This window comes from Suricata suricatta, chromosome 9 (assembly GCF_006229205.1).
Source record: "Suricata suricatta isolate VVHF042 chromosome 9, meerkat_22Aug2017_6uvM2_HiC, whole genome shotgun sequence".
NCBI lineage: Eukaryota > Metazoa > Chordata > Mammalia > Carnivora > Herpestidae > Suricata > Suricata suricatta.
Window position 1 is genome coordinate 69300514 of NC_043708.1, and position 24144 is coordinate 69324657.

At 45.8% G+C, this 24144-nt stretch overlaps 5 protein-coding genes and 1 non-coding gene across 15 annotated transcripts in view; 5 read left to right on the forward strand and 1 right to left on the reverse strand.

Annotated features, from left to right (window-relative positions):
• Positions 1–366: 366 nt before the first annotated feature.
• On the forward strand, positions 367–6047 carry TINF2 (TERF1 interacting nuclear factor 2). Of its 2 annotated transcripts, none has more exons than XM_029952703.1 (9): positions 367–855; positions 1000–1104; positions 1219–1320; positions 1401–1508; positions 1594–1690; positions 1854–2316; positions 2406–2473; positions 2579–2670; positions 5005–6047. In XM_029952703.1, exons 1-9 carry the CDS (start codon positions 664–666, stop codon positions 5089–5091), a joined length of 1314 nt encoding a protein of 437 aa, XP_029808563.1. In that variant the 5' UTR covers positions 367–663; the 3' UTR covers positions 5092–6047. The 2 variants fall into 2 exon arrangements, with proteins under 2 accessions (XP_029808563.1, XP_029808562.1); XM_029952702.1 differs by lacking the exon at positions 5005–6047 and adding an exon at positions 2798–4311.
• GMPR2 (guanosine monophosphate reductase 2) lies at positions 3468–10152 on the reverse strand. Of its 4 annotated transcripts, XM_029952707.1 has the most exons (10): positions 9758–10137; positions 9240–9359; positions 8981–9100; positions 7015–7098; positions 6276–6449; positions 5462–5543; positions 5268–5374; positions 5038–5080; positions 4305–4464; positions 3468–4103 (listed from the first exon to the last, which is right to left on the reverse strand). In XM_029952707.1, exons 2-10 carry the CDS (start codon positions 9324–9326, stop codon positions 3914–3916), a joined length of 1047 nt encoding a protein of 348 aa, XP_029808567.1. In that variant the 5' UTR covers positions 9327–9359; positions 9758–10137; the 3' UTR covers positions 3468–3913. The 4 variants fall into 4 exon arrangements, with proteins under 4 accessions (XP_029808567.1, XP_029808564.1, XP_029808565.1 ...); XM_029952704.1 differs by having other exon boundaries at positions 5268–5543; positions 9758–10152; XM_029952705.1 differs by lacking the exon at positions 9758–10137 and adding an exon at positions 9519–9627 and having other exon boundaries at positions 5268–5543.
• Positions 10153–10221: 69 nt separating this feature from the next.
• Positions 10222–19545, forward strand: NEDD8 (NEDD8 ubiquitin like modifier). Its single transcript, XM_029952722.1, has 4 exons — positions 10222–10355; positions 18361–18408; positions 18576–18658; positions 19191–19545. Exons 1-4 carry the CDS (start codon positions 10338–10340, stop codon positions 19285–19287), a joined length of 246 nt encoding a protein of 81 aa, XP_029808582.1. The 5' UTR covers positions 10222–10337; the 3' UTR covers positions 19288–19545.
• LOC115303234 lies at positions 15562–15701 on the forward strand. Its single transcript, XR_003913925.1, has one exon. It is a non-coding gene; the product is annotated as a small nucleolar RNA SNORA7 (small nucleolar RNA).
• A 526-nt stretch (positions 19546–20071) lies between the features above and the next one.
• LOC115302761 (magnesium-dependent phosphatase 1) lies at positions 20072–21792 on the forward strand. Of its 4 annotated transcripts, none has more exons than XM_029952720.1 (6): positions 20292–20445; positions 20558–20618; positions 20687–20797; positions 21132–21239; positions 21337–21432; positions 21589–21787. In XM_029952720.1, exons 1-6 carry the CDS (start codon positions 20409–20411, stop codon positions 21671–21673), a joined length of 498 nt encoding a protein of 165 aa, XP_029808580.1. In that variant the 5' UTR covers positions 20292–20408; the 3' UTR covers positions 21674–21787. The 4 variants fall into 4 exon arrangements, with proteins under 4 accessions (XP_029808578.1, XP_029808579.1, XP_029808580.1 ...); XM_029952721.1 differs by having other exon boundaries at positions 20296–20445; positions 21337–21422; positions 21589–21792; XM_029952718.1 differs by lacking the exon at positions 20558–20618 and having other exon boundaries at positions 20072–20445.
• Positions 21793–21882: 90 nt separating this feature from the next.
• CHMP4A (charged multivesicular body protein 4A) overlaps positions 21883–24144 on the forward strand; it is a 3821-nt gene continuing 1559 nt past the window's right edge. Inside the window, exons 1-3 of one of the 3 annotated variants that reach the window (XM_029952715.1) lie at positions 21883–22294; positions 23638–23787; positions 23877–24054. In XM_029952715.1, the coding sequence (XP_029808575.1) occupies positions 22015–22294; positions 23638–23787; positions 23877–24054 (608 nt within the window). In that variant the 5' untranslated portion in view covers positions 21883–22014. Of the gene's footprint in view, positions 22350–23637; positions 23788–23876; positions 24059–24144 lie in introns of all 3 variants that reach the window. The other 2 variants (XM_029952717.1, XM_029952716.1) reach the window with 2 other exon arrangements.

A 24144-nucleotide genomic window follows, 5' to 3' on the forward strand; every position in this document is an offset into this window, starting at 1 on the left:
CCTCTCCTGTTTTGTAAAAGGAACAGTCGAATTCTTACTGGAAGCCGCCCGCCGCAGGGAAGGCTTTGCCGGCGCTGCTTTGAGGCCAGTATTTAAGGAATCGTAATTCAGTAGCGAAGAAGACGGTGAAGGGCAAGTCATGATCCTCGTTCGAGACAACCAAGCGAAGCCTTACAGAAGGACTTGACTTCGTAGGCTCCGCGAAAAAGGCAGAGGTCCGAAGAGCCTCGATCTGCAGTGGTACCGAGCGAGCAGAGATAGCGGAAGGCGCGCCCTATCTGTTGGGGCGTGGCCTTATGACGCAACGTCACGTCTCCCTGCCTGATAGCTCATTGGTTCTCCATTACCGCCCTTTTCCGGGGCAGGGAGACTGGCCGCAGGGCCGGAAGAGGGGTAGCCCTTGGCTCCGGGGGGCGGCGGTGTGGAAAACAGCGAACCTGGTGCTGTTGTAGCTGGCCAGCTTCTCCATTCAGGCCCCATCCCGAGTTGAAGACCTCCAGGATTCTGGTGGCCTATGGAAGGGATCGGGCCGTGAAGTATCTGGCGCAGATCCAAACAGCCTAGCCACTGAGAGGCACCGGAAGCTTCGCCTCTAGGAGAGAGAAGGCTCGCTTTGGAGGAAAGAATCCAGAGGGCTTGCCCCTGGGGCGGAGCCCGCCGAACATGGCCACGCCCCCGGGGGCCGGTCCCGCAGCTCTGCGCTTCGCTGCCGCGGCCACCTGGCGAGTGGTGCGAGGACGCTGCGTGGAGCATTTCCCCCGAGTATTGGAGTTTCTGGGATCATTGCGCGCTGCTGCCCCTGGCTTGGTTCGCTACCGCCACCATGAACGCCTGTGTATGGGCCTAAAGGCCAAGGTATTGGAGCCATTAGGAGCTGGAAGATGGGAAAGGGGCGGGAAGCGATGGGACTTGACAAGGGCCGATTGCTTGGGGTTGGGACTGGTTGGAAAAGGACAGCTTGCCCGGAAGTGGAGATTCTGAGTTTAGTACCCTTCACAGGTAGTGGTGGAGCTGATCCTGCAGGGCCGGCCGTGGGCCCAAGTTCTGAACGCCCTACAGCATCACTTCCCAGAGTCTGGACCTGTAGTGCGGGACCCGAAAGCCGTGAGTAATCCCTGAAACAAGCCCTAACCCTGGTTAACACTGGGTGCCGCAAAGTTGCTTTTCCCGGCTAGTGATTCCTGGCGACTCTGAATTTTCTTTTCCTTCCCTCAACAGACAAAGCAGGACCTGAGGAAGATCTCGGAGGCACAGAAAACCTTTTGCCAACTGGTGAAGCAACTAGCAGAGACCCCGGTGGACTTGGATTCCAAGCTGCAGGTGAGACCGGGCTGGTTTGGAAGCTATTATGTCGCTAATTTCCCTAGTCCTCTTCTGACCTGCTTCTCTCCTCACTGCAGGAACTTGAACAAGAGTATGGAGAACCCTTTTTGGCTGCCATAGAAAAGCTGTTTTTTGAATATTTGTGTCAGCTGGAAAAGGCACTGCCCGCACTGCAGGCACAGCAGGTTTTGTTGGGGCAAGGTAAGGGCAGAGTGTGGGATGGTCGTATCAAGGACTGTGGTCTTCATGCCTCCCACCCTCTGCCCACAGCTTCAGGATGTGCTGAGCTGGATGCAGCCTGGAGTTTCTATCACTGCTTCTTTTGCCTTGAGCCAATATGGTGTGGACATGGGATGGCCACTTCCAGGTACTAGGACCATCTGGGAAAACTGGGAACTTGGGGGTGGACTGTTTGGCCTGAGTTTCTAAGTGGGCTACTGGAAGGGTTACATGGGCCTGAGGCTTAAGAAACCAGATGGAGTTGTGTTACTATCGCTTCTGTTTGTAAGGAGCTTTATTTTCTTTTTTAGAGCACTTGGTTACCGATTCAGTGAGCATGACGGAGCCCATGGAGCAGGGCCCTCCTCAGCAACCAAAGCTAGCACTTCATGATCCATCGCCAAAAGCCAGGACTAGCTCCTACCTTTCTCAGGAACCAGCCTCAAGGAAGCACCCAGAACCTTTGGCTGGCCACCACTTCAATCTGGCCCCTCTAGGCCGGCGAAGAATCCAGTCCCGATGGGCATCCACTAAGGGAGGCCATAAGGAGCGCCCCACAGTCATGCTGTTCCCCTTTAGGAAGCTGGGTTCGCCAAGCCAGATCATATCTGAGTCCAAGAGCAGGGAAGAACATGAAACACACATGGCAGATCCAGCAGGTGCTGTGAGCACGAGAGCAGCTTCCACTGGAATGTCTAAGAGTCCATCCCAGAGCCTACGGGCAAGGGCTCTGAAGGAGACCCCAGCTGACTTGTTTGCTTCAGAGCAAGAGGAGTGAGTGGAACAGTTGCTTCTCCCTGCAAACAGCCCATTCTTTGCCTGTTTTCCCTTAACTTTGTCTTCTTTGCTTGCTCCCACTTCAGGAATTGCTTGGTTTGCCCCATGGACCCCCTAAGACTATCATTATCACCTCCTAAGGCTAGGAAGCCAGGTAAGTATCCTGGGTCAGGACTGGGTCGGCCAGCCTCCTCTCCTGGGGACTCCCGAGGGCCTATTCACCTACAAGGGTTCTTTGACTCTGGTTTCCTTCCTGCAGTGTGTCCTCCATCTCTGTGCAGCTCTGTCATTACCATAGGGGACTTGGTTTTGGACTCTGACGAAGAAGAAGATGGCCAGACGGAAAGAAGGGTGAGTAGGAAGGAACAGAAAGCTGGGGAAGGGGATGAGCAGAATAAGAGAAACCTACATGCTCCAGAATATGGAGGGCTCAGGGATTGAAGATGATGGTAGGATCTCCTTGCTCCCTTCTCTGCAGGAGTCCCTGGAAAACTATCAGAAGACAAAGTTTGACACCTACATCCCCACCTTCTATGAATACCTCCCTACTTCTGGCCCGAGTGCTGTGTCTGTCCCTTCCATGACCATACAGACAGGTCTAGACACGATAGGACTGGAATTCCCTCTGCACTCCACCTGTGTCCCGTAGCCTTACACACAGTTTAGTGGAAATGAAGTGGAAGCCCAGGCTTGGGTTACCTGACTGCCTTGCTAAAATTACTTTGTAATACTGGTTAATTAAAATTTGGATTTATTAAAACTGTCTTGGTGCAAGGGAGGAGAAATAAGGCTTCCATAAAGTCAAAGTAGGTCATTCCTTAGAACTGGCTTCTCCAGGGCTGGAGGAATCCCTTTGCCTTTCTACTTCCCCTGGAAAATGTTGTTGTTCAGCTGTGCCAAGAAAGGTCGATAGCTTGGAAGAGAAATTTCCCTTTGCTATACTAAAATATCGATGTGCCCTGATACTAGAATGTACTTTGTAAATTCTCATGCCACCAGGTTACCTGGGGGTGGTGGCAGTGAAATGGAGATACTTCATGGAAAAATACTCCCTGTCCTTGACTCTACTGGGTCAGTGCCAACTCCAGTTCCACTTGTCCCGGTGCAGCACCCAGATGCCAGCCTTGTGCAGAAAGATCCAGAATCTCTTTAAAGTCATTGGGATCTCTTTATTGAGATACTTAAAATATACCAACATTTCTGAGCTTCTCAGGTGTTCAAAGATACTATTTAATGAAGCTCACTAACAGAACATGATTTCAGGAGCCTAACTTGTCCAGACCAAGGCCACATTAAACACTTAGGTAGGAACCATTATCTTTTCCTTTCAATAATCTTCCAGATGCTGGGTCCCCAGGTTTGCATTTGATGATCTGACTTCATTTTCTCAGCCTGCCTTCCTTGCTTGCTCCCCAGTGAATACCCTGGGCAATTTGTGCGCACAGAGTACAGAAATATTGCAGAAGCCCTCAGGAGTGAGGCCGCAGGAAATAACCGAGTGATAAACAGCCACAGTGGCTGGCATGTGTGAGGAGCCCATTGGGAGGCCCTAGGCTAGGGTGCTCGTGCCTTGAGAGGGTACAGCTTCTCAGGTCTAGCTGTCACCACTGAAGATTGGATTCACCTGCTGGGTGACTCGGATGAACGTGGTTCTCCGGCTCAACTCCTTCAGTTTAGCTGCTCCCACATAGGTACATGTGGAACGGATGCCTCCAAGGATGTCTCGGATGGTATGGTCCACGTCCCCTTTAAAGGGCACCTCCACTGTCTTGCCCTCTGAGGCCCTTAGAGGAGGAAAAATTTTTTGGTTTTTCTTTTTGGATTTCTTAAGCCCAGCAGCTCTTCCCTAGTCTCTAGCACTTGGCCCCAGTTCATCACTTTTCCTCCCAAGAACTGTCCCACGCATCTCCCAGCAGCCAGTTCTGCCACCACCCTGCTTAATCACACTTTCCAGGAACCCTCAGCTCCTGGATGTCTGCACATACCTGTATTCAGCCACACCCCCAGCATACTTCTTCATGGCCATTTCAGAACTCATCCCATAGAAGAGCTTGTACTTCTTGCCATCCCTCTCGATGAGCTCACCACCTGACTCACTGTGCCCAGCCAGCATGCCACCCAGCATCACAAAGTCAGCTCCTGCCCCTGCCAGCACCAACAAGGGCAAAGAGAATTGAATCTGGCCCAGGTGCCCACATGCCCACCCTCAAATTCCCGGTCCTGACAATGATTCTAACATCTTCCTGGTTTTATTTCCCTAGCTGACCCACAACCCACACAGGCCTGCTCTGCACTGGCCTCTTCTCTTCAGTGAGCCTGATTTCCCCAAGAATTTAAAAAGAGCCTCTGGAGATTCCTTGCCTGGCTTCTGCTTTCTAATTTTTTTTGCTGCTTTTACCATCTTCTGGCCATTTCTTTTTACTGTGTGCAGCTAATCAAGAGTCACTCCAAATGTCCCAAAGGCAAAGGTCTCTAACTTTAGTCCAAGAGTCTGAGGGATGCTACAGACGGACCTGGCCTGCTGGGTGGTCTGTATCAGTCTCAGGATTTCCCCTGCTGGCTTGCCCCAGGTGACACCACGAGCTTCAGGGTCACTAGTTCTTAACTGTCAAAAATCTGAATGGCTTTCTCGGCCTTTTCAAGCCTGATCCTTGACCCTCAGAGGTGACTTATCCTCTTCTACAGGACCCTCCATCCACGCTCTCCCAGCACCCTCACCAAAAGCCTTGGCCACATCCCCAGGACAGCTGCAGCCTCCATCCTGCAAAGTGAAGAGCACTATGAAGAGACAACATGGATTTCCCGAGCACCAGGAGCGATGTCCCCATGGCCCACCTCAAAGTTGACAGGAACCCAGGAGTCCTGATCCACTGCTACCACAGCTGCCACACCCAGCAGAACACTCAGATCTGTGGCAGCCTCATTCCCTCCCCTGCCCTTGGCCTTACTGAAATGATGTGGCCTTTGAGACCATGCGCAGCATCTGCACACTCCATCACTGCACTGAGCTGTGGATACCCTACTCCAGTTTTCTTCCGAGTGGTGCACACGGAACCTGAGAAGAACATGAGAACAGTGAAGTGCTCCATAGGGGTCTGCCCCTGGCGGGGCAGCCAGCAGCCCCTCCCGTGAACCAGCTTACCTGGTCCTATTCCCACTTTGATGATGTCAGCCCCAGAGAGGATCAGCTCTTCCACCATCTCTCCTGTTACCACATTCCCTGCCTGAGACAGAGCAATCAAAACAGAGCACTCTCGGGGTTGGAAACAAGAGGAGGCTGTGTGCTCTCGTACACAGTGTGCCTGGATCGTGTGTGACTTCCCAACATCATTACAAAGAAGGTACCTAGGTTCCCTCTACTCTACTGGAAAAGAACCCTGCTTCCCAAGCTGAGGTAAGGGGGTGAGTGGCCAGTGTCACTGTTGCACTAGGTAAAGTTGGGGTACAACTGGACCAAGGCCAAAGAAGATTTACAGTAGATTTATCTACCAGTCCCCGCCAAGAGACACAAATATATTCTGTCTTTAAGCTGTTATATCATAAAATCCCTGGCTTCAGGGAAAGGGGAAAACGTGGTAATGAGAGCTAAATAACCCATTTGCACAGCTCTATTTATTTTTGATGGATGGTACAGAGACCCCTTGATGCTGTGGAGAAAATGAGGCCTTGTCATCACTCCCCGAAGCTTGTAGAAAAATTAAACTTACTTTCATGTGACTGCTTTAAAATGATTCTAGTACATATCCACTTCAGTGGACACCATAGGTGGGCACAAGGCATGTGAAAAGGGACAGAGATCCCTGCACTAACCAAGCTAAACATTTTAAGTGTGGGACCATGGATTAGCACCCAGTGCCATGAATAACAGTCTAGGAAAATCAAAATGCAGTGGAGGAAAAATGAACTGCTGTAACAAAACGGAGTGTCAGGAAAGAGTGGGAAGAAGAGGAACATACCATGATGGTGTGTTTGGGGAAGCGCTTCCGCACATCCTTTACAAACTCAACAAAGTGCTCAGAGTAGCCATTTGCCACGTCTAGGCATATATATTTCACTTGTGGAATAGCTTCCAGTATCTGTTCCAGTTGCTCAAAGTCAGAAGAGCCCATGCCTGAGCTGGCAGCCAAATGCTGTGAGAGAAACAGAGCCATTGGCATGGGATGCATGAGACCATCTGTGGCAGGTCACAAATGACCCAGTGAGGAGCCAGCAGGGCTGGGAAGGTAAGGGTTAGTTCTCAGGAAGCCAAAAAGATTCCTAGAGGGGTGCCTGGGTGGCGAGCCTCACACTGGGCCCTGCATTGACAGCATGGAGCCTGCTTGAGATTCTGTCTGTCTGTGCCCCTCCCCCACTCATGTGCACGCATGTGCTTTCTTTTTTTTATATTGTTACTTTTTTTTTTTAATTTATTTTTGAGAGACAGTGTAAGCAGGGGGGCTGGTCAGAGAGAGAGAGGGAAACACAGAATCCAAAGCAGGCTCCAGGCTCTGAGCTAGCTGTCAGCACAGAGCCCGACATGGGGGCTTGAACCCACAAACCATGGGATCATGTCCTGAGCCGAAGCTGGATGCTTAACTGACTGAGCCACCCAGGCGCCCCATGCTCTCTCTCTTTCAAATAAATTATAAATAAACATTAAAAAAAGATTCCTGGAAAACTGATATAAAGAAGGGACCAGGAAAAGACTAGCATTACCTCAAGACAGTCAGGATTCTGGCTAGCAAATTCTTTCCACTTCTCGAGGCTGTAGTGTTTATGGACAGCTGTGAAGAGGGAGAACTGGAGAGAAGAAAGAGTCATAAAAAAGGAGAGAAATTAAAGCATCTCTTTTTCAGGAAATAGATCTTTACAGTATTCTCTCTGAGGAAGAAACTGAACTTTGGAAAGCATCTTGAAGAAGCCACTGATTGAGTTGGGATTTTAGTTTAACTCTTATTCTCCCTCTAAATACCAGTAGGGCTTTTTGCCATAAGCTAATGCTTGTCTGACTGACACTCTGACCCAAGTACTAAGTTATCAGGACTGGATTTCACACATCAGAAGATACAGGGGCTTTGGACTTAAAAGGTGACAGAGACAAGCTGTTGGTGCAGTGGAACAAGCATCAGACAAGGAAATAACCATGAAGAGGGTGGAGGGAGCCAGTATCTGCCTGCATGGACTTAGCCCCTCCTCCTATGGTAACCCAGTACTGAACTAACCTATTTTTTGATATCTTCTGGTCCAATAATTCAGTGAGTCTAAATGCTCATAAAAGGTCAGACCTTAAAGTGCTACCCCATTCTTTCTCCATCTCCACTGGAGTAAAGGACAAATTTTCTGGAGAAAAAAGGATACAATGAACTCCTCAGACTTGTATTCCCTAGGTCAACCAATTGCCAACAATATCCCAATGCTTTGAGAAAGGCACTCAGACCGGTGTGAATATTGGTACTTGTGCTTTAGAAGTCCAGACATGCAAATAGAGAGCAGTTGACATAGACAACCCAAATCTTGCAACTGACAAGAAATCCCAGGAAGTCATGTATTAGCCAGCAGTAAGGACATGCTATTGCTATACTTAATTCATCAACACTAACCCGCTAACGCTGGTATTGAATTCTGCTTTCTCAGCAACACTCTGCTATCGACATGCTGATACACAAAGAAAAATCACTCTAGAAGGTCAGTAGACCTTGAAAATGTATAGTGTGACCCGATGAGCACATCCAATTATGTACTGAGCTAGAGATCTAGAAAAAAAAGATGCTTACATCCAACCTTATGATTACTGTGAAACTTGGCTCGATCTCTAAAATCTGGTTTCTTTAGCACTCAGCAGCAGTACTGAAAAGCCAGTCCCCACAAGGTCCATGCATTATAGCATGTCTGTTCATGCTTAAGTCAGAGTCACTATTCCTCGACTATACTGGGCAGAGCCGGCTGACAATGGACAAGAAGAAGATTCCTAAGCAGTTAGTGAATGGCAACAGCAATAAAGTGCTAAAACTGTTTAACTATTAACTTCAGAGAAGTGACAATAGACATTTCACCAAGACTTACAGTGATCAAAAATAGAGAAAGGGAGATGAAGTCCTTAAGGCTAACAGAGCCACAAGCAGCAGCAGATCCATCAACCAGGGCTACACAGATTAACCAGAAGAATGCATATGTTCCTTGAGTGCCCAGAATAACTACCTTCTCAGCTACAAGTAGAGAGGCAGGTAATAGTACTGACGGGAACAGCATCTTCTATTTCAAAGAGAACAATAATCTGTGTATAAGAAAAACACATGAAAACACCCCACATATTCCATTTTGAGCACAGGAACTCGCAGGAACCTAGGACTTGTGGACAGTGTCCTGAACAACGGTATTACTGGAAGGGTGAATGTGATTTGGAGGGGGTAACCTAGGTGGCGGGAAAAGCTGGCGGGGTTAGTCAGAACAAAAGTGAAAGTTGTGTATCAGAAAAATGGGGGAAAACTTCGCTTTGAATCTTACTAATTCAGGTGTGCTTTTGAAATTATATAAAGAACATTGGTATTGGAAAAAATGGATAAAACAGTAAATTGGAACATCCTATTACCTGCAAGACAGCTGACTTAGGTTGGGGGGTGGGGATGCATATACCAGTCAGCCCATACAACTGGACAAGAAACCTGCATGAGGGAAGTCTTACCTTACAGAGAACCTTGGCCATCTCAAAGGTGCCCACGGTATCCATATTAGCAGCAATGATGGGGATCCCAGTGTACATTTGCTTTGAGTTCCGAAATGAAAAGGATCTTGTAAGATCCACCTGCAGATATGAACAGGAAACCGAGCGTTCCTTCATCAAGTAAATGAGTACTGCAGGAGGACTGAGAACTAGGACTCTTTCTCAGTCCTGGTCCTCCAGGAGCTTGGGGTCAAGAAAATGCAACTAGGAAAGCACTCACCTCACTTCGAGACTTAAGGGTACTGCGTTTGGGCCTCAACAAGACATCCTTGAAGTCCAGTTTGACATCGTTGTCGATGTGAGGCATGGCAGGGACCTCGGATAGCAACAAATCTGATAGCTGGAAGGTAGGAGAAGTCAGGGAAGCGCGGGGAGCTAAACCAATCTCCCCATAGGCCTTAATGCCCTGTTAGGGTTCACTGCGTAACTCATCTCTCTCCTTGCTTAAATTGTGGAAGGTCAGGGCATCGGCTGAGGCATAGTCCCTGAAGACTCTCACCTTATCTGTCTCATGGTTGCAATTACCCAGGCGGTATCTCCATCCCGGATACTATTTGCAGGGGAGAATTGGGATGGAATCTTGAAAGACCCTAAAAATGTGTATCCCCCCCCCCCCCCCCCCGCGCTACTCTTCCTTCTCACCGCCTTGCAAAGAGCAATTTAGGGTAAGAGGCCCGAGTTGGGGGTGAGAAGGAATGGAGTGTTCCCACAACTAGTTTCCGGAATAGAGGTACTCACTTCCTGTCGCCGTGGCCCTGGTGGCAGTTGACCAAAGTCGCCCTTGTTTAGCAACTAGGTTCGTGAAGCCCCGCTGAACCTTGTGGACCACGCCAACAGGTTCCGCTAATTGCCGGCGAAAAGGATTTACTGAGGAAGTCCAGCTTCGGCGGCGGCCCTGCGAGGTCTTCTGGGTAATAGAGTTCATACACCGAGCTTGCCGTTGGATCCTAGGGGCGGGAGACTACAAGTCCCAGGATGGGACGCGCGGAGCTGTCCCCTGGCATGATGGGAGTAGTTCGTCTCGCCCCCCAGCTTTCTAAGCCCTGGCTCGCTAAGGACTCTAAATATCGCGGAGGTGTCGTCTCTGCTGTAACGAGACCGCCCCCTTCTTTTTATTTACGACACCACCAAAACGCAGGAGCATTCCCGAGCCTTTCGGGAACCCGGTGAAAGGAAGGAGGGAGGGTAAGAGGGGTGGAGCCAGGCTGTGACCCGGAAGCAGAAGTGACTCCCGCAGGCGATTGCTGGGGAGCGGCATCGGCGACCGCAGCTGTAGAAGCGGCAAATATCTGTGTGCAGCTCCAAACTAGGATAGAAGATGCTAATTAAAGTGAAGGTGGGAGCACCTCCAGCCTTGCCAAGACGCTGTGGTATTGGGCTGGCCGCCGTGCCTTACGGTAGAAGCGGGGAAGGAACACCATGCCTTTCCCTATCCTGGAGGGTGCTGACAGCCTCAGGGCTCCGCGCGAGGGGTGATGGGAAATGGGCCCCTCCGCACCTCCCCAGGAGGGGTTAGAGAGCTGGGGACTGGCCCCACCAGATCACCCCAGGGTCTGCCTGTCTTGCTTTCCCAGCCAAGACTGTGCCGTGACTCAGTAGGAGGCCGTCTTTGTCCGGGGTACCGCTGTGTTCGAACCCGCGCGGTCATAGAGAAGGCCTAGTAGCAGCTTGGCTCTCCTTCTCGGATTCTTGAAATAAACTGTAATCTCCATTCTGCATTGCCCAGTTTACCTGCTTCTCCCAGCCTCTAACATAGCTGCCACCAAGCACAGCACAAAAACATTAGCTTGGGGAACCGGGAGCCTCCCAGGATCTAGACTGTAAGCCTTTGTTGGTTGTCGCCAATGTGACAGCCGGTCTTCAGGAACCAAAGCTGGGAATGTGTTCAGTCAGCACCTGCTTTTCTGAGCCGGGCGCCTTTTGGACCAGCCTCACTTCTTTGACTGAGGCAGGTTAGTTATCATTGCCCTAGTTCTTGGTACTAGTGGTGTTTTCTTCTTTCATGTCTCTCCCGTGGTTTTTACACCAATTGCCAACTCTCATGAGTCCTATCTGCTATTGCTTCTTTTGTACCTTCAGATAGACAGAAACTGAATTGCCGCAGTGCAACATTAGTTTGGCCTTTTCCTGCTGAGTAAGTGTATTCTTTTCATCAGCTTTTTAGTGTATTTACCATGCTAAACAGCCATTCTCAACCTCCTCAGTCTTTCCAAACCACTTCTTGGCTGAGGATTGAGGCCAGACAGCTTGTTAAAATCTTTTTCAAACCTTGAGTTTAAACTTTGTGGCTAAAAGAGTCACTAATTGTAAAATCTATTTAATGGATCGCAAACAACGTTAAAAAAAATAGAAATATCAGGGTATATTGCTGGGTAAGAATATGGTTTCACGAAATTTTGTTTTTCATTTTATATGTATGTTAAACACATGTATGTATTACTAGGACATATGTATTATTGTGGGTCACTGTCAAAGTCTGAGAGACACTGGAATGCTTTTGAATGTGAATTCTCACATCGTCTTAGTCAAAAAAGAGGTTACTTTGTGTGGTGTTTTGTAACTTAAAATAAATCTCAATCTACACTAAAAAATTTTACCTCATATCCCCTACAAACCAAAAAACTTGCCATGTGTGATATGCTCTGATATTTCCAGTTTTGTTCTGAGTTGATTTCATAACCCCCCGATGGGCTGAGACCTGCAGTGAAAAGAAAATACTGTGTTCTGTGTGGGCTTCTCAATTTAAAAGTGCCTAAGAATCACCTGGGGATCTTGTTATGTTGATTCTAATCCAGTGGGTCTGGGATGAGATCTGAGAGTCTCTTTCCAACATACTCCCAGGTGATGCTGACGCGCCCTGTCTGGGACTGCACCGAGTAGCAGGGCTCTAGATTTTGTCTCTTTGAATCCATTTTTGTTTATTATTTCCCCAAAATTGTTAGTCTCTATTCCTGAGACACTTTTCTTTGTGCCTCCACAAACAGGTTTCTATGTCCTTCCTCTTTCTCTTTCTTGTTTGTTAGCTGCATTAAAAAAATATATGTTAATATATACGAAAGCAATTAGTTAGCTCTTAGTTACGATACAAATGGTAGGTTTTATTTAGCAGGGTTCCTTTGCGAATTCAACTGTCTTCTCCCCGTAGCTGACTTTTTCCATATTTCCTTCTGCGGTCCTTTACAGTGAATCCCTCCTGATTTAAATCTTCTCTTGATGCCATATCTCTGTCCTTCTAAAATTAAATACATCATTTTCTGCCTTAGGCTGTATTCCCAATACTCCTCTCATGTGTTGATCCCATCCTACCAGGTGTCTGAAATGTAATTCTTTAGAATCATTGTTTTCTTATAGAACCTAGTTTTTCCTTTGATAACTAGGAAACGTCTTTTTTGCTTGATTTTCTTTTCATTCCCATTATCCTTATCCTGGTCTGGGGTCTCATAATGTCTTTATTTCTCTGTAATACTTCCAACCAGGTTTTCCTACCACATTCCCCCTCTAAAGTTTAGCGTCTAAACCATGATGTGGCATACAAAATTCATCATGTACAGGTTTTCTTCAAATTTCTTTCTCGTTTGTACTCTCATAGTACTCCTTAGCCCCAGATTTTGCATTAATATCTTTACTGTCTAAGCCCCAGTTTTCTCATACATGTTTTTTTTTAAACACATTTGTATTTTTAACTTTAAACCAACAGAGTTCTTAAGGATTCAGTTGAAGGAGTTTTAACAACAGTTATACATCCATGTGACAAGATATAGAACATTTTCACCCCTACCCTGTGAAATTTCCATAGGTTAGTTTTGCTTGTTTTAGAATTTCATACAAAGGGAGTTAAAGAATGTATAATTTTGTGTCTGGCTTCTTTCACTTAGCATTGTGTCTGTTGTCATATTGGTGTAGTTCCTTATTACCGTGTAATATTACTTTGGATGACTATATCAGTTTGTTTATCCATTCTCCTGTTGATGGACTTTTGGATTGTTTCCAGTTTCTGGCTATTTTGAAAAAAGCTTCCATGAACATTGTTACACAAGTCTTTTTGTAGACATATGTTTTCATTTCCTTTGGGTATATACCTAGCAATGGAATTACTGGGGTCAAGTAATTTTTTTTTGTTTTCCAAGGAGTTGTGCCATTTTACATTCCCAGTTGCAATGAATAAGCAGTCCAGCTGCTCTGTACCCTAGCTAACTTTTAGTCCTATCAGTCTTTTTTATTTCAGCTATTTTAGTGGGTGTGAAATGTTAATTTCATTCAGGTTTAAATAGATGTTGATTTCACCCATCATAGCACTTTGTCGTCATACCTTGTGTTTGGATAGGAATATTCAATATGGCATTTCCTTTTATATTGGTTTGTTCTATTAATTATATGTCTCGTTGTTTCTTGGTAGTAAATCTTCACCTGAAAAAGATTGTTGGCAAAGGCGACTCACTTAATTTCTTTTATATCCCCTTCAGTGCCTGAAACAAGCAGTCTGTTGAGCCTAGGTTCATCATTGACTTGTCAAACAGCATTGAATGTATTCCCAGGTCACAGTGACCAGATTTGGAGGAAGAAGTGCAATATGACATATCAAGAATATCATTTAAAATTGTTCAGTTACTTGGGTTTTTTTTTTTTTAACCCAAACAGATCTTTTATTTGAATACCATTTCAGTGTTTACAAGCACTTTTTATACATTGCAAGCCACTTCATTTAGGACAACCAATAAATAAAACAATGGGGTCCATCACCTACCCTGCCAATTGGTACACTGTGTTATATGATTGAAAAAATGGGATTGCTATTTCAGGTGTAAAAGGTTGGCAGTTATTTTACAGGACTTTGACTTTTAATTATGGCCAATTTCAAACATATGCAACAGGAGAGAGAAGGTTATAATACACCCCATATCCAGCTTCAAGTGCTGTCGCCTTATGGCCAATTTTATTTATATTCACCAACACTCCTTACCTGATGTTTTAAGAACCAAATCCCAGATAGTATAGCATATGTTATTTGTATGTATTTCAGTATTTGTAAAAAAGGATTTCTCTTTTTCCCTAACGGAACTGTAATTATCGTACCTAAAAATTAACAGTGATTTATTTCTATCATCAGATGTACCCCATTCTCTCTTTTGTTTTACAGTTTATTTGAATGTGAGTCGCACTGAGAACCATACATTGCAGTTGGTTGATACAGATTTTAAGCCTCTTTAAAAAATCTGTAATTACCCCTTTTTTTAAAAAAATATATTTTTTTAATATTTTATTTATTTTTGATACAGAGAGAGACAGAGCATGAGAGGGGGAGGGGCAGAGAGAGAAGGAGACACAGAACCAGAAGCAGGCTCCAGGCTCTGAGCTAGCTGTCAGCACAGAGCCTGACGCGGGGCTCGAACCCATGAACATGAGATCTGACCTGAGCCGAAGCCGGAGGCTTAACCGACTGAGCCACCCAGCCGCCCCTGTAATTACCCCTTTTTGTGTTGAATAAACTAGGTGGTTTGTCCAGTGGAGTCTCCCACAGTTTGGATTTTGCTGATTATATCCCTGTGTTTCCTTGTATTCCCTGTCAGTTGGTATATGAGATCTAGAGGTTTGATTAGTCTTTTGGATATGTACTTGTGAGCCTAACTCATAGATGGTGAGATGGTATGTAATTCTGTCAGTTTGTTTTGCTTTACATGATGTTAGTCATTACCTAGATCTATTATTTCATTGGGGTTACAAAATGGGGTTATCTAATTTTATTTTTGCTTCATATATTAGCAGGAATGGTCAAACAGTAGCTCTTAGCCACATGGACTGTTGAACACTTGACATGTGGCTAATGGCATTGAGGAATTAAAAGTTTATGAATTATCTATTTTATTTTTATTTAATTTTACTTATTTTAAATATAAAACCTGACACTTTATCCAGTTATTGGAAAAACTTTTAAGTATGCTTGGAACAATTTAGGTATGTAAATCTACTTTTTCAACTGTAAATTATGAAATTTAAATACAGATCAAATATTTCAGATGGAAATTTACCATCTGAATTAAGATGTAAATATGAAGTACACATAGGATTTTGAACATTTGGTTATTACAAAGGAATGTAAAATACCAATTTATATTGATTATACATTGAAATGATAATATTTTGAATATATTGGGTTTAAGAGTATTAAAATTTCAGTTTAAAATATGTGGCTGCTAGTATATTTTAAATTGTATATGTGGTTTGCATTACATTTATAGCTCTATCGGACAGTGCTGATTTACAGAATCACTTCCTTATACTCTCATCAAGAACATTGTTTTAAAAATAATGTTTTTCTCATTACAATGTATTCATGGTATAAAAAATGAAAAATACAGAAAAGCATGAATAATGTAATTAAAAGCTCCATAATCTCATAACTCAAGATAAAAGCATTCACATATATATCCTTTCAAATTCTTTTTGAAAGCATATACATACACGTGTGTGCGTGTGTTGTTTTTTTTTCTTTAACAAAGTTGGAATTATACCATTATTCCACAAAATATTTAAGAACTATGTAAGACCTCCCAGGATCGCATCTGGAGAGTGGTTCGTATCCTGCCAGCTTCGGAGACCGGAGGGAAAGCAAGCCTGGCAGAGGTACCCATTCCATTCTCAGTTTGCTCAGTAGCTGGAGATTGGAAGACACTCTGCAACAATGTTCTAAGAAAAAGAAAAAAGCTATGTAATTTTTCCTCTGTGTTTGTGTCATAATGTATTTACCCCACAATTCTTCAATACTTAGATTGCTTGTAATTTTCCAGTGTCAAAAGACTGTAATGACCATTATCATAGGTTTATTTTTTAGCATAGTCATGATTATCATCCCATAAGTGTTGCTGCTGAGACACCACTATGCCAGATTGTTCTCTGGATCCAATCATAGGCTTCTACAGTCAGAAACAAAGGGCTAGCCTTAGAGTTTTAAATTTTACAAACCAATACTTTTTTTAATGTCATTAGATCCAAGCATCTTACCCTTGGAGGATTAGTTCCAGGCTTTCTCTAAGGGTCTTTTTTACCTTTAAAATTTGTTATTAAATCAGAATAAATATTAGTTTATTATTATTCATGTGATAAAGGGGTATATATTTTTTTATTTAAAAATTTTTAATGTTTTTTATTTATTTTTGAGAGATAGAGACAGTGCAAGCAGGGGTGGGTCAGAGACAGAGGGAGACACAACCTGAAGCAGGCTCCAGGCTCTCAGCTAACTGTCAGCACAGAGCCCGACACGGGGCTCGAACCCGGGAACCCGTGATATCATGACCTGCGCCAAAGCCGGATGCTCAACTGACTGAACCATCCAGGTGCCCCATGAAGGGGTATATTTTTATTAGAAACTTTAATAGTGGAGATAAAGGGAGAATTACCCTTGATAAACCCTCCCCTTAGTCCTGCTCTCCTTCTCAAAGATAATCACTACTATAGGAGATATATATGCTTTTAATCATTTTTTCTGATACATATATGTATGTATATCGCTACATGTGGAAAATGACATATAATTATATATTCTTTAGATCTTTCCATGTCAGTGAATAAATTGTTGCATAATGTATCATTCTATGGATGTACCATAGTTTAATAGTTTTATTAATAGGCCTTAGGCTTTTCCTAGGGTTTTACAGTAAATCTGTTCAGCAAACACATGTTTCTTTTTGGATACATTGCTCGGGTTTCAAGTTTTTCCTCCAAGTTAGCTAATCTAGAAATAGATTATCTGCTCGAAGAATCTTTGTATTTAAAGTATTAAGATCAGTGAAGTGATATAATTTATGGATGACACAGAATTGCTAACTTTTCATTTTGTCAGGAATTGGCTTAAAAAAGCATCATATATTGTTTCTGTCACTTCATAAAAGGAAATTTAACAAAAATTTCTTAAGTAATCTTTCCACCCAACATGGGGCTCAACCTCACAATTCCAAGATTAAGAGTCACACTCTCCACCAACTAAGCCAGCCAGGCACCCCTTCATGAAAGAATATTTTAACAGCCGAATATATAGTTTTATGAAAATGTCACTGTTGTCATTATACTTTCCATTTTACCATAAATGTTCACACAGACCAGCTTGGGTTGGGGTAGAAACTTGAGAATCACTGTTGTGATTTATTTTTTTGCACCCAAACAGGTAACTCTAAAGGAATTATTCTTACATTTAAAAAAATATTTTTAGTACTGAACTGATTCTCATAATTGAGAAAATTAGGTCCTAAGTACTGTTATCCTGCTGGTTTTTGTGAATACCATAAGTAGAGACCATATGTTGTTTTGTCAGCCAATCACAGGAGCATACATTGGGTTTTAATATCAGACCAGTGAGACTTAGGCAGCACTGAGTACAGAGCTGGAAAACAAACAGATCTCAGGCTCTGGGGCCAGAGAGTCTGTGTTTGGGTCTACACTCTCCTTTCGACTTCGTAGATATGTTTTTTAAACTATCCAAACCTGTTTTCCTCATCTGTAAAATGGTGTTAGTAATAGTACATATATTCTAAATACTTTCAATGATTAAATGTGTTGGTGCCCTCAGCATAGTTTCTGAATGTTGGACAGTGTTTGTTAAATATTGGTTATGATTGAGCACCTGGGTGGCTCAGATGGTTTGGCATCTGACTTCAGCTCAGGTTTTGATCTCAGTTCATGAGTTTGAGTCCCGCTTTGGGTGAGCTCTCCTTCTCTCTCTCTCTCTCTCTCACTCACTCACTCACTCACTCACTCTCTTTCTCATTAGATTGAATGAAGCACAACATTTATAAGTGTACAATCAGTGTAATTATTGTGTGTATTATCAGCGGCCCTTAGCCTGTGGAAGAAGTCAAGAAGCTAGAGTGGCAATTTATTATTTAGATAGACGTCTGGAGCAGATACAAGAGAATAGAATGTTGAATTTTAGTGTTTACTTGAAAAGCTGATGGTCTCTGGGGTCCTTAAGAAATCTTTGAATTATCTGAATGTTAATTTCTAGCTTTGCTACAGGAAACAAAGACATACTTTCCTTAGGACATCTCCTACTGCTCTCATCCAAGGGAATGCCAGAGTGCTCATGGATTCTAATGGGTGGGGGTGGGAATCTGTGGGATTAAGAGAGTCAAATGGTTCACAGAATCATGCCCTCCCAAAGCTGTCTACAGCCTAAAAGTGTTTTGAGAAATACAGATATGGTCAAACCCTTCTGATTCTTCAAAGCAGCTTTGCTGACAATATGCTTCTTTCAGAAGATGTAGATCCCCAGAGACCAAGACAGGGTGTTTAACCTAGAAAACAAGTTGTATATTAGGCTGTAGGACTCATGAAACCCTTGCCTGTTGCAGACGCTGACCGGAAAGGAGATTGAGATTGACATTGAACCCACAGACAAGGTAATGTGTGCCCAATACTTTTTCATGCCTGTCTCCCTACCTGCACATTTGTTTGGATATGCTGATGAACTTAGTCCTTTCACTCTTAAGCTATCTGTATAGCTCTTGTTCTTTCCACTTCCATGGTTCTACCCCTTAGCAGCCCCTGACTACTTGTACCCCTAAAGGTGGAGCGAATCAAGGAGCGTGTGGAGGAGAAAGAGGGAATCCCCCCACAGCAGCAGCGGCTCATCTACAGTGGAAAACAGATGTGAGTTTGACATAGTTGTGAGGTTGAGGGAGCAAATACTGGAGGAGGAGCCTCAGATCCTTTGGTAATTTGGTGAATCCTATGGACCCCTTCTCAGTATAAGATTTTTGCAGAGATTTACAAAAGAAACTAATTATATTGAGATACAGCTATCAAAATACTAAAAATTTTGTGAAAAAATAATATATGTGGTTTATTAATATACTAAGAGCTAATGGTAGGTCTAAATATAATGTTGACATTTTCAAAATACTTGCAAACAGTTATGATATGAAAGTCTCAAATTTCTGTTGTTCACAGGTCACCCATGTTGCTAATACCACTGTGGGTTTTTTGCTTGTATTCAAAATGAAAAATATCAAATTTTAGTTAAGGGGTTAGTAAAAATAAAGATGTTAATTTGTTTCTCATCTGAGTTCATAGACCCCCAGAAAGACTCAAGAAACCCAGCAGAAGAATCTTGTTCTATATGGTATTTCTAATGCTTCCTCCCCCCCCCCTTTTTTTTTTTTTTTGCTGCCTTTTCCTGCAGGAATGATGAGAAGACCGCAGCTGATTATAAGATCTTAGGTGGTTCAGTCCTCCACCTGGTGTTGGCTCTGAGAGGAGGAGGTGGCCTTAGGCAGTGATGGACCCTCCCTCCACCTTACCTCCTTACCCTGTCCCTCGTAATGAGGCATCATATATCCTCTCACTCTGTGGGACACCAGAGCCACTGCCCCCTCTCCTGGATGCCCAGTCTTGTTTGGTGGGAGACCGTGAGGACCCCAGGATGCAGTGTTCCTGGCCCAAAGGGCCCTTGGTGGCCACTGGGTTTTAGTTTGCAGTCCTGTGTGCTTCCCTCTCTTATGGCTATGTCCCTAGTTGCCAATAAAATATTTCCTGAACTCCTGGAATCTTTCTTGTATTGCACAAACATGCACATCACAGTATACACTCTTACACTTCTGAAGAAGTAGGACAGCAGAAGGGACTGTGCCCTTAGGAGTATTATGGGACTGTAGGAAAGTCAGCTTTAAGTGGTGTGGAGCCAGTTCTTACCAGCTCAGGAGATCTAGTTATTGTCATCTCTTCCCAACTCCATAAGTGATTTCATGCTTGTAGTTTGAAACTGACCATGATAGGAATATTTACGGGAAGCCAAACAATACAAATTAACCCCTCCCCCCAAACTGGTTTTACAGATGTACCAGTATACTATTGATATAGGTAGTAGAAACCAGGAGAGTGAATTCTCTCATTGTAACCCTACTGGACATTTGGGCCTGCTTCAAGAAAGGCCTCAAGGGCTTCACAGACACTGCATTGTTTATGGCTGGAATGCCGATGAGGGCTCTGGATTCTGAACTGGAGAGAGGCAGATTTGGAGAAATGTTGAGCGAGGAATGACAAGCTACGAATCACTTAGGTCTCGACTGGTAGGATAAAATGAGAGAGGTGCTGGATGAAAGGTCTCCCTTCCCTGCCTTCTCTGGCTTAGCCTGCTCCAGCCATGCTGGGTGGAGTGCAGAAGAAAGAGACGGTTCCTCTGAGAGATGGACCACTACCGTCCTTTGGGTGGTGGCGCCGGCACTTTGCTGCAGTCCTTCCCCTGCTCCGCCGCCAGGAGGCGCTCTTGCGCGGCCTCCAGACCCACGGCCCCAGCGCCGGCGACGCTCTAGTCGAATCGCCGTTTCTCTAAGGCAGGCGGGCCGGCTTGCGGCTGCAAAGAAAGCCTTGCCTCGCAGCGCGCAGCCCGTCGGCGCCGGTCATGTCGCGGCTCCCGAAGCTGGCGGTCTTCGATCTGGGTGAGGAACCGGACTGGGGAGCTTTGAAGGGGACTCTCCTTTTCCAACCCCCGCTGCAGCTCTCGAGGCCCTGCGCACTCCGAGCCTGAGCCCTCCCTCCGTCCTCCCGCAGATTACACGCTCTGGCCGTTCTGGGTAGACACGCACGTAGACCCCCCGTTCCACAAGGGCAGGTGAGGCGGCGCTGGGGAGGCCAGGGCCGGCCGGGGCCTGCCCTGCTGAGCACGCTCTCGCCCTCCAGTGACGGGGCCGTCCGGGATAGGCGGGGCCAGGCAGTCCGACTGTATCCGGAGGTGCGCGACGTCTTGGAACGGTTGCAGGGCCTGGAGGTCCCCGTCGCGGCAGCTTCACGGTAAGGAGAGCGACTGAAAAAAGCTGTCACTCATGCTGAGAGACGCATGCATGAGAAGACGTCTTGTGTAACCCCTTGGTTACAAAAACTTTGGCGGGGCACATTTGCATGTATTTGCGTATTTTTCTAATTGTACCCTCTCCTGTGCCCTTTATTTATTAAACATTGATTGGCTCAGCGCCGCCTGTGTCAGACGGGAAGGATAGGGAATCGAATAAAGACCGAAGATGCCTACTTACCCTGGAAAAACAGCAAGTTGATTTCTCCCTGGTTAACCATAACTTGGCTCGCAACCCCTGAACCTGCTGATCCCATCTATTACACCTTTTTGCAGAACAGGGGAGATTGACGGGGCCAACCAGCTACTGGAGCTCTTTGACCTTGACAGATATTTTGTTCATCGGGAAATCTACCCAGGCAGCAAGGTCACCCACTTTGAGAGGTATGCAGAGATAAGGGTAGAAGCAGGGAGGCCAGTGAGGCTGCAGAAGCTACGAAGCCAGCTTGGTCACCCCCACCTTCCACCCCACTTTGCACAGGTTGCGGCAGAAGACCGGAGTTGTTTTCTCCCAGATGATCTTCTTTGATGATGAGAAGCGGAATATCCTAGATGTCAGCAAACTGGGTACAGAGTGGTGAGATTAGCCTTTTGCGGAATGAGGAGAAAGGGTTCCTAGGAGGGGTTTAGGTAGAGAGGCACAAAATGGGTAGTTCACATGGCAGTTTTTGTGTTACACCCAAAAAAGGTAAGAGTAATGACAGGTCTGATGAAATGTGGCTTTTTCTTCTAGGAGTTACCTGCATCCATGTCCAGAATGGAATGAATCTCCAAACCTTAACTCAAGGACTGGAGACATTTGCAAAGGCCCACTCTAGGCCCTGAGGTCCAGTACTGTGGATGAGCCTCATTTGAAGCATAAAACTGAAAGGAAACCATGAAGGCGTTTTCAGGTGTATTTATAAATTATTAAAATGTGTTTGTGTGTGATAGAAGAGATCTTCTGGCTTGTTTTTGTTTTTCTAGCTTTGTAGCCTGCATTGGTTTTTCGGAGGTGCCAAGACCCAAGACCAGAGCTAGCACCATTAGATTTCATCAGGCTCTGCCACAGAAACACCCCTGACTGTGATCCCTTGTGCTCACCCCATCCTCGCCCTGTTTTCTGAACTCTGTGAAGGGCCCGAAGAACTCTTCCACTGGCCCCCAAGAAGTGGGATGCATGACCCTGCACATTCCCTTTCAGGAAAACAAATACTGTGCTTTTGGGGGTGCGGGTAGGGCGGCCTTTTTAGAGTCAAAAAACGGAGCGGCCGCTTTAAGAGGAGTGAGTGGGTTGGGGGCTGGTGCCTGGGGTCACGTGGCAGAAGTGGCCTCGTTGGCTCCAGTTGATGATGTCGCCGCGGTGCCCCAAGGAGGGATTGGCCCAGGCCAGTCTCTGAGAGATGAGACCGCACCCTCCCGGGAACCAGGCGGAAGTTGCAGGAAGCCGCGGAGAAGAGGCAGGAAAGGCGAGGGTGGTGGCGATGAGTGGGCTTGGCAGACTCTTCGGGAGGGGTGAGCCCGGGCGAGGCCGGGGGTGGGGGCCGGAGGTGCTGGCCAAGGGGTGTGGGGAAGTCCACGGCCCCGGGGCTGTCGCGAAAACCCTGTCCGGGTCCAGCGAGGCCTCCTCACATGCTAGGAGGCCCCGCCTTGTCAGACCGCCTGACTCCGGCTGTCTGCCTTCCCCTGCCCCAGAGAGAAGAGCTGGGGCGGGGCCTGAACGTGAATGGAGGGTCCCCACTGTTTAGGCTGGGGGAGGAGTCTCCGGCTGTCATCATCTAGTCTTTACAAAACACTGGTGCTTCCTCTGTGCTAGCCGAGGGGGAATCTGAGGTGATGAAGAAAGATTGCCTACTTAAAAAGTCCCATCTGGTAATGGGAGACAGGCAAAACATGCTAATAGTGTGGTGTGGGAACTCCATGATGGAGATGTTCTTAAAAACCAGGAGGAGCATGAAAGAGATGTGAGGGGTTGTGATCCAGGGGGCTAGAGTATGGCAGGTGGAGAATTGAGGTACTCTAGAGGGAGGTAACCGCAAAACAGGCAGGAACCAGTATGGTGTACTTAGGGGAAGGAGTTCTGGCTGCTGTGTGTGTGTGCGCGCGAAGGAGAGGAAAACAGAAATGTGGATGGAGAGGTAAAGAAGGGTATGTCTCATTAAAGTTTTAGATTTTATCATGTAGGCAATGGAGAGTGTGAAATGATTTTAAGCAGGCAAAGGCCACCGTATTAATTTTAATAACTGTCAGAAGTACAGAAGATGAAGGGGAAATTTGAGATCAGATTTTTTTTCTCTAGCCCCTGTATTTCCTTCAGTTTGATCCTTTGGAGTTAGGGCCTTGGGCATCTCCTAGGACAGCAGCGATTATAAAAAGTGACCAAACTCCAGTGGGGATGTGATAGTAGGAGGGCCATGCATATGTGGCAGCAGGGGGTCTATGGGAACTCTGTACCTTCCACTCCGGTTTGCTGTGAACCTAAAACTTCTCTGAAAAAAAAAAAAAGAGCCTGGAAATGACTTGAAAGGCAGTTTGCAATAGAAAGAATACTGGATTTGGAAGTCATACTGCCATATTTCAATTCTTGCTCCGTTCTTACTAGTTGTGATTATAAACAAATAAAAATTTAACATATATGTGCCTGTTTTTCACATTTGTAAAGTGAAGATAGTACATTCATTGTAAAGAGTCATTTTGGGATTAACAGTAACACAGTCAGGTGCTTAGCACACACTATACACTCAGTGATTAGTGGCTAGTATTTTTCCTCTACACAATATGGGCCTGCCTGATTGGACTCCAGGGAAGAAGGAGAAGGGGCCAACCCCTGAAGAGGCAATACAGAAACTGAAGGAGACAGAGAAGATATTGATCAAGAAACAGGAGTTTCTGGAGCAGAAAATTCAACACGAGCTACAAATGGCCAAGAAGCATGGGACCAAGAATAAGAGAGGTAATGGGGGAGAGATCCCAAATGGGTGGGCCCAGGCGGGAAGCATAAAGGGCTTCTGGCTCTGATGTTCAGGGCATGGGCTGGGTCAGCCGCCCTACAGGCTTTGCGGAGGAAGAAAAGATTCGAACAGCAGCTGGCACAAACCGATGGGACATTGTCTACCCTGGAGTTTCAGCGTGAGGCCATTGAGAATGCTACCACCAATGCAGAAGTGCTTCGGACCATGGAGCTTGCTGCCCAAGGCATGAAGAAGGCCTACCAGGACATGTGGGTACGGGGGGGGGGGGGGGGGGGGGGGGGGGGGGGGGGGGGGGGGGGGGGGGGGGGGGGGGGGGGGGGGGGGGGGGGGGGGGGGGG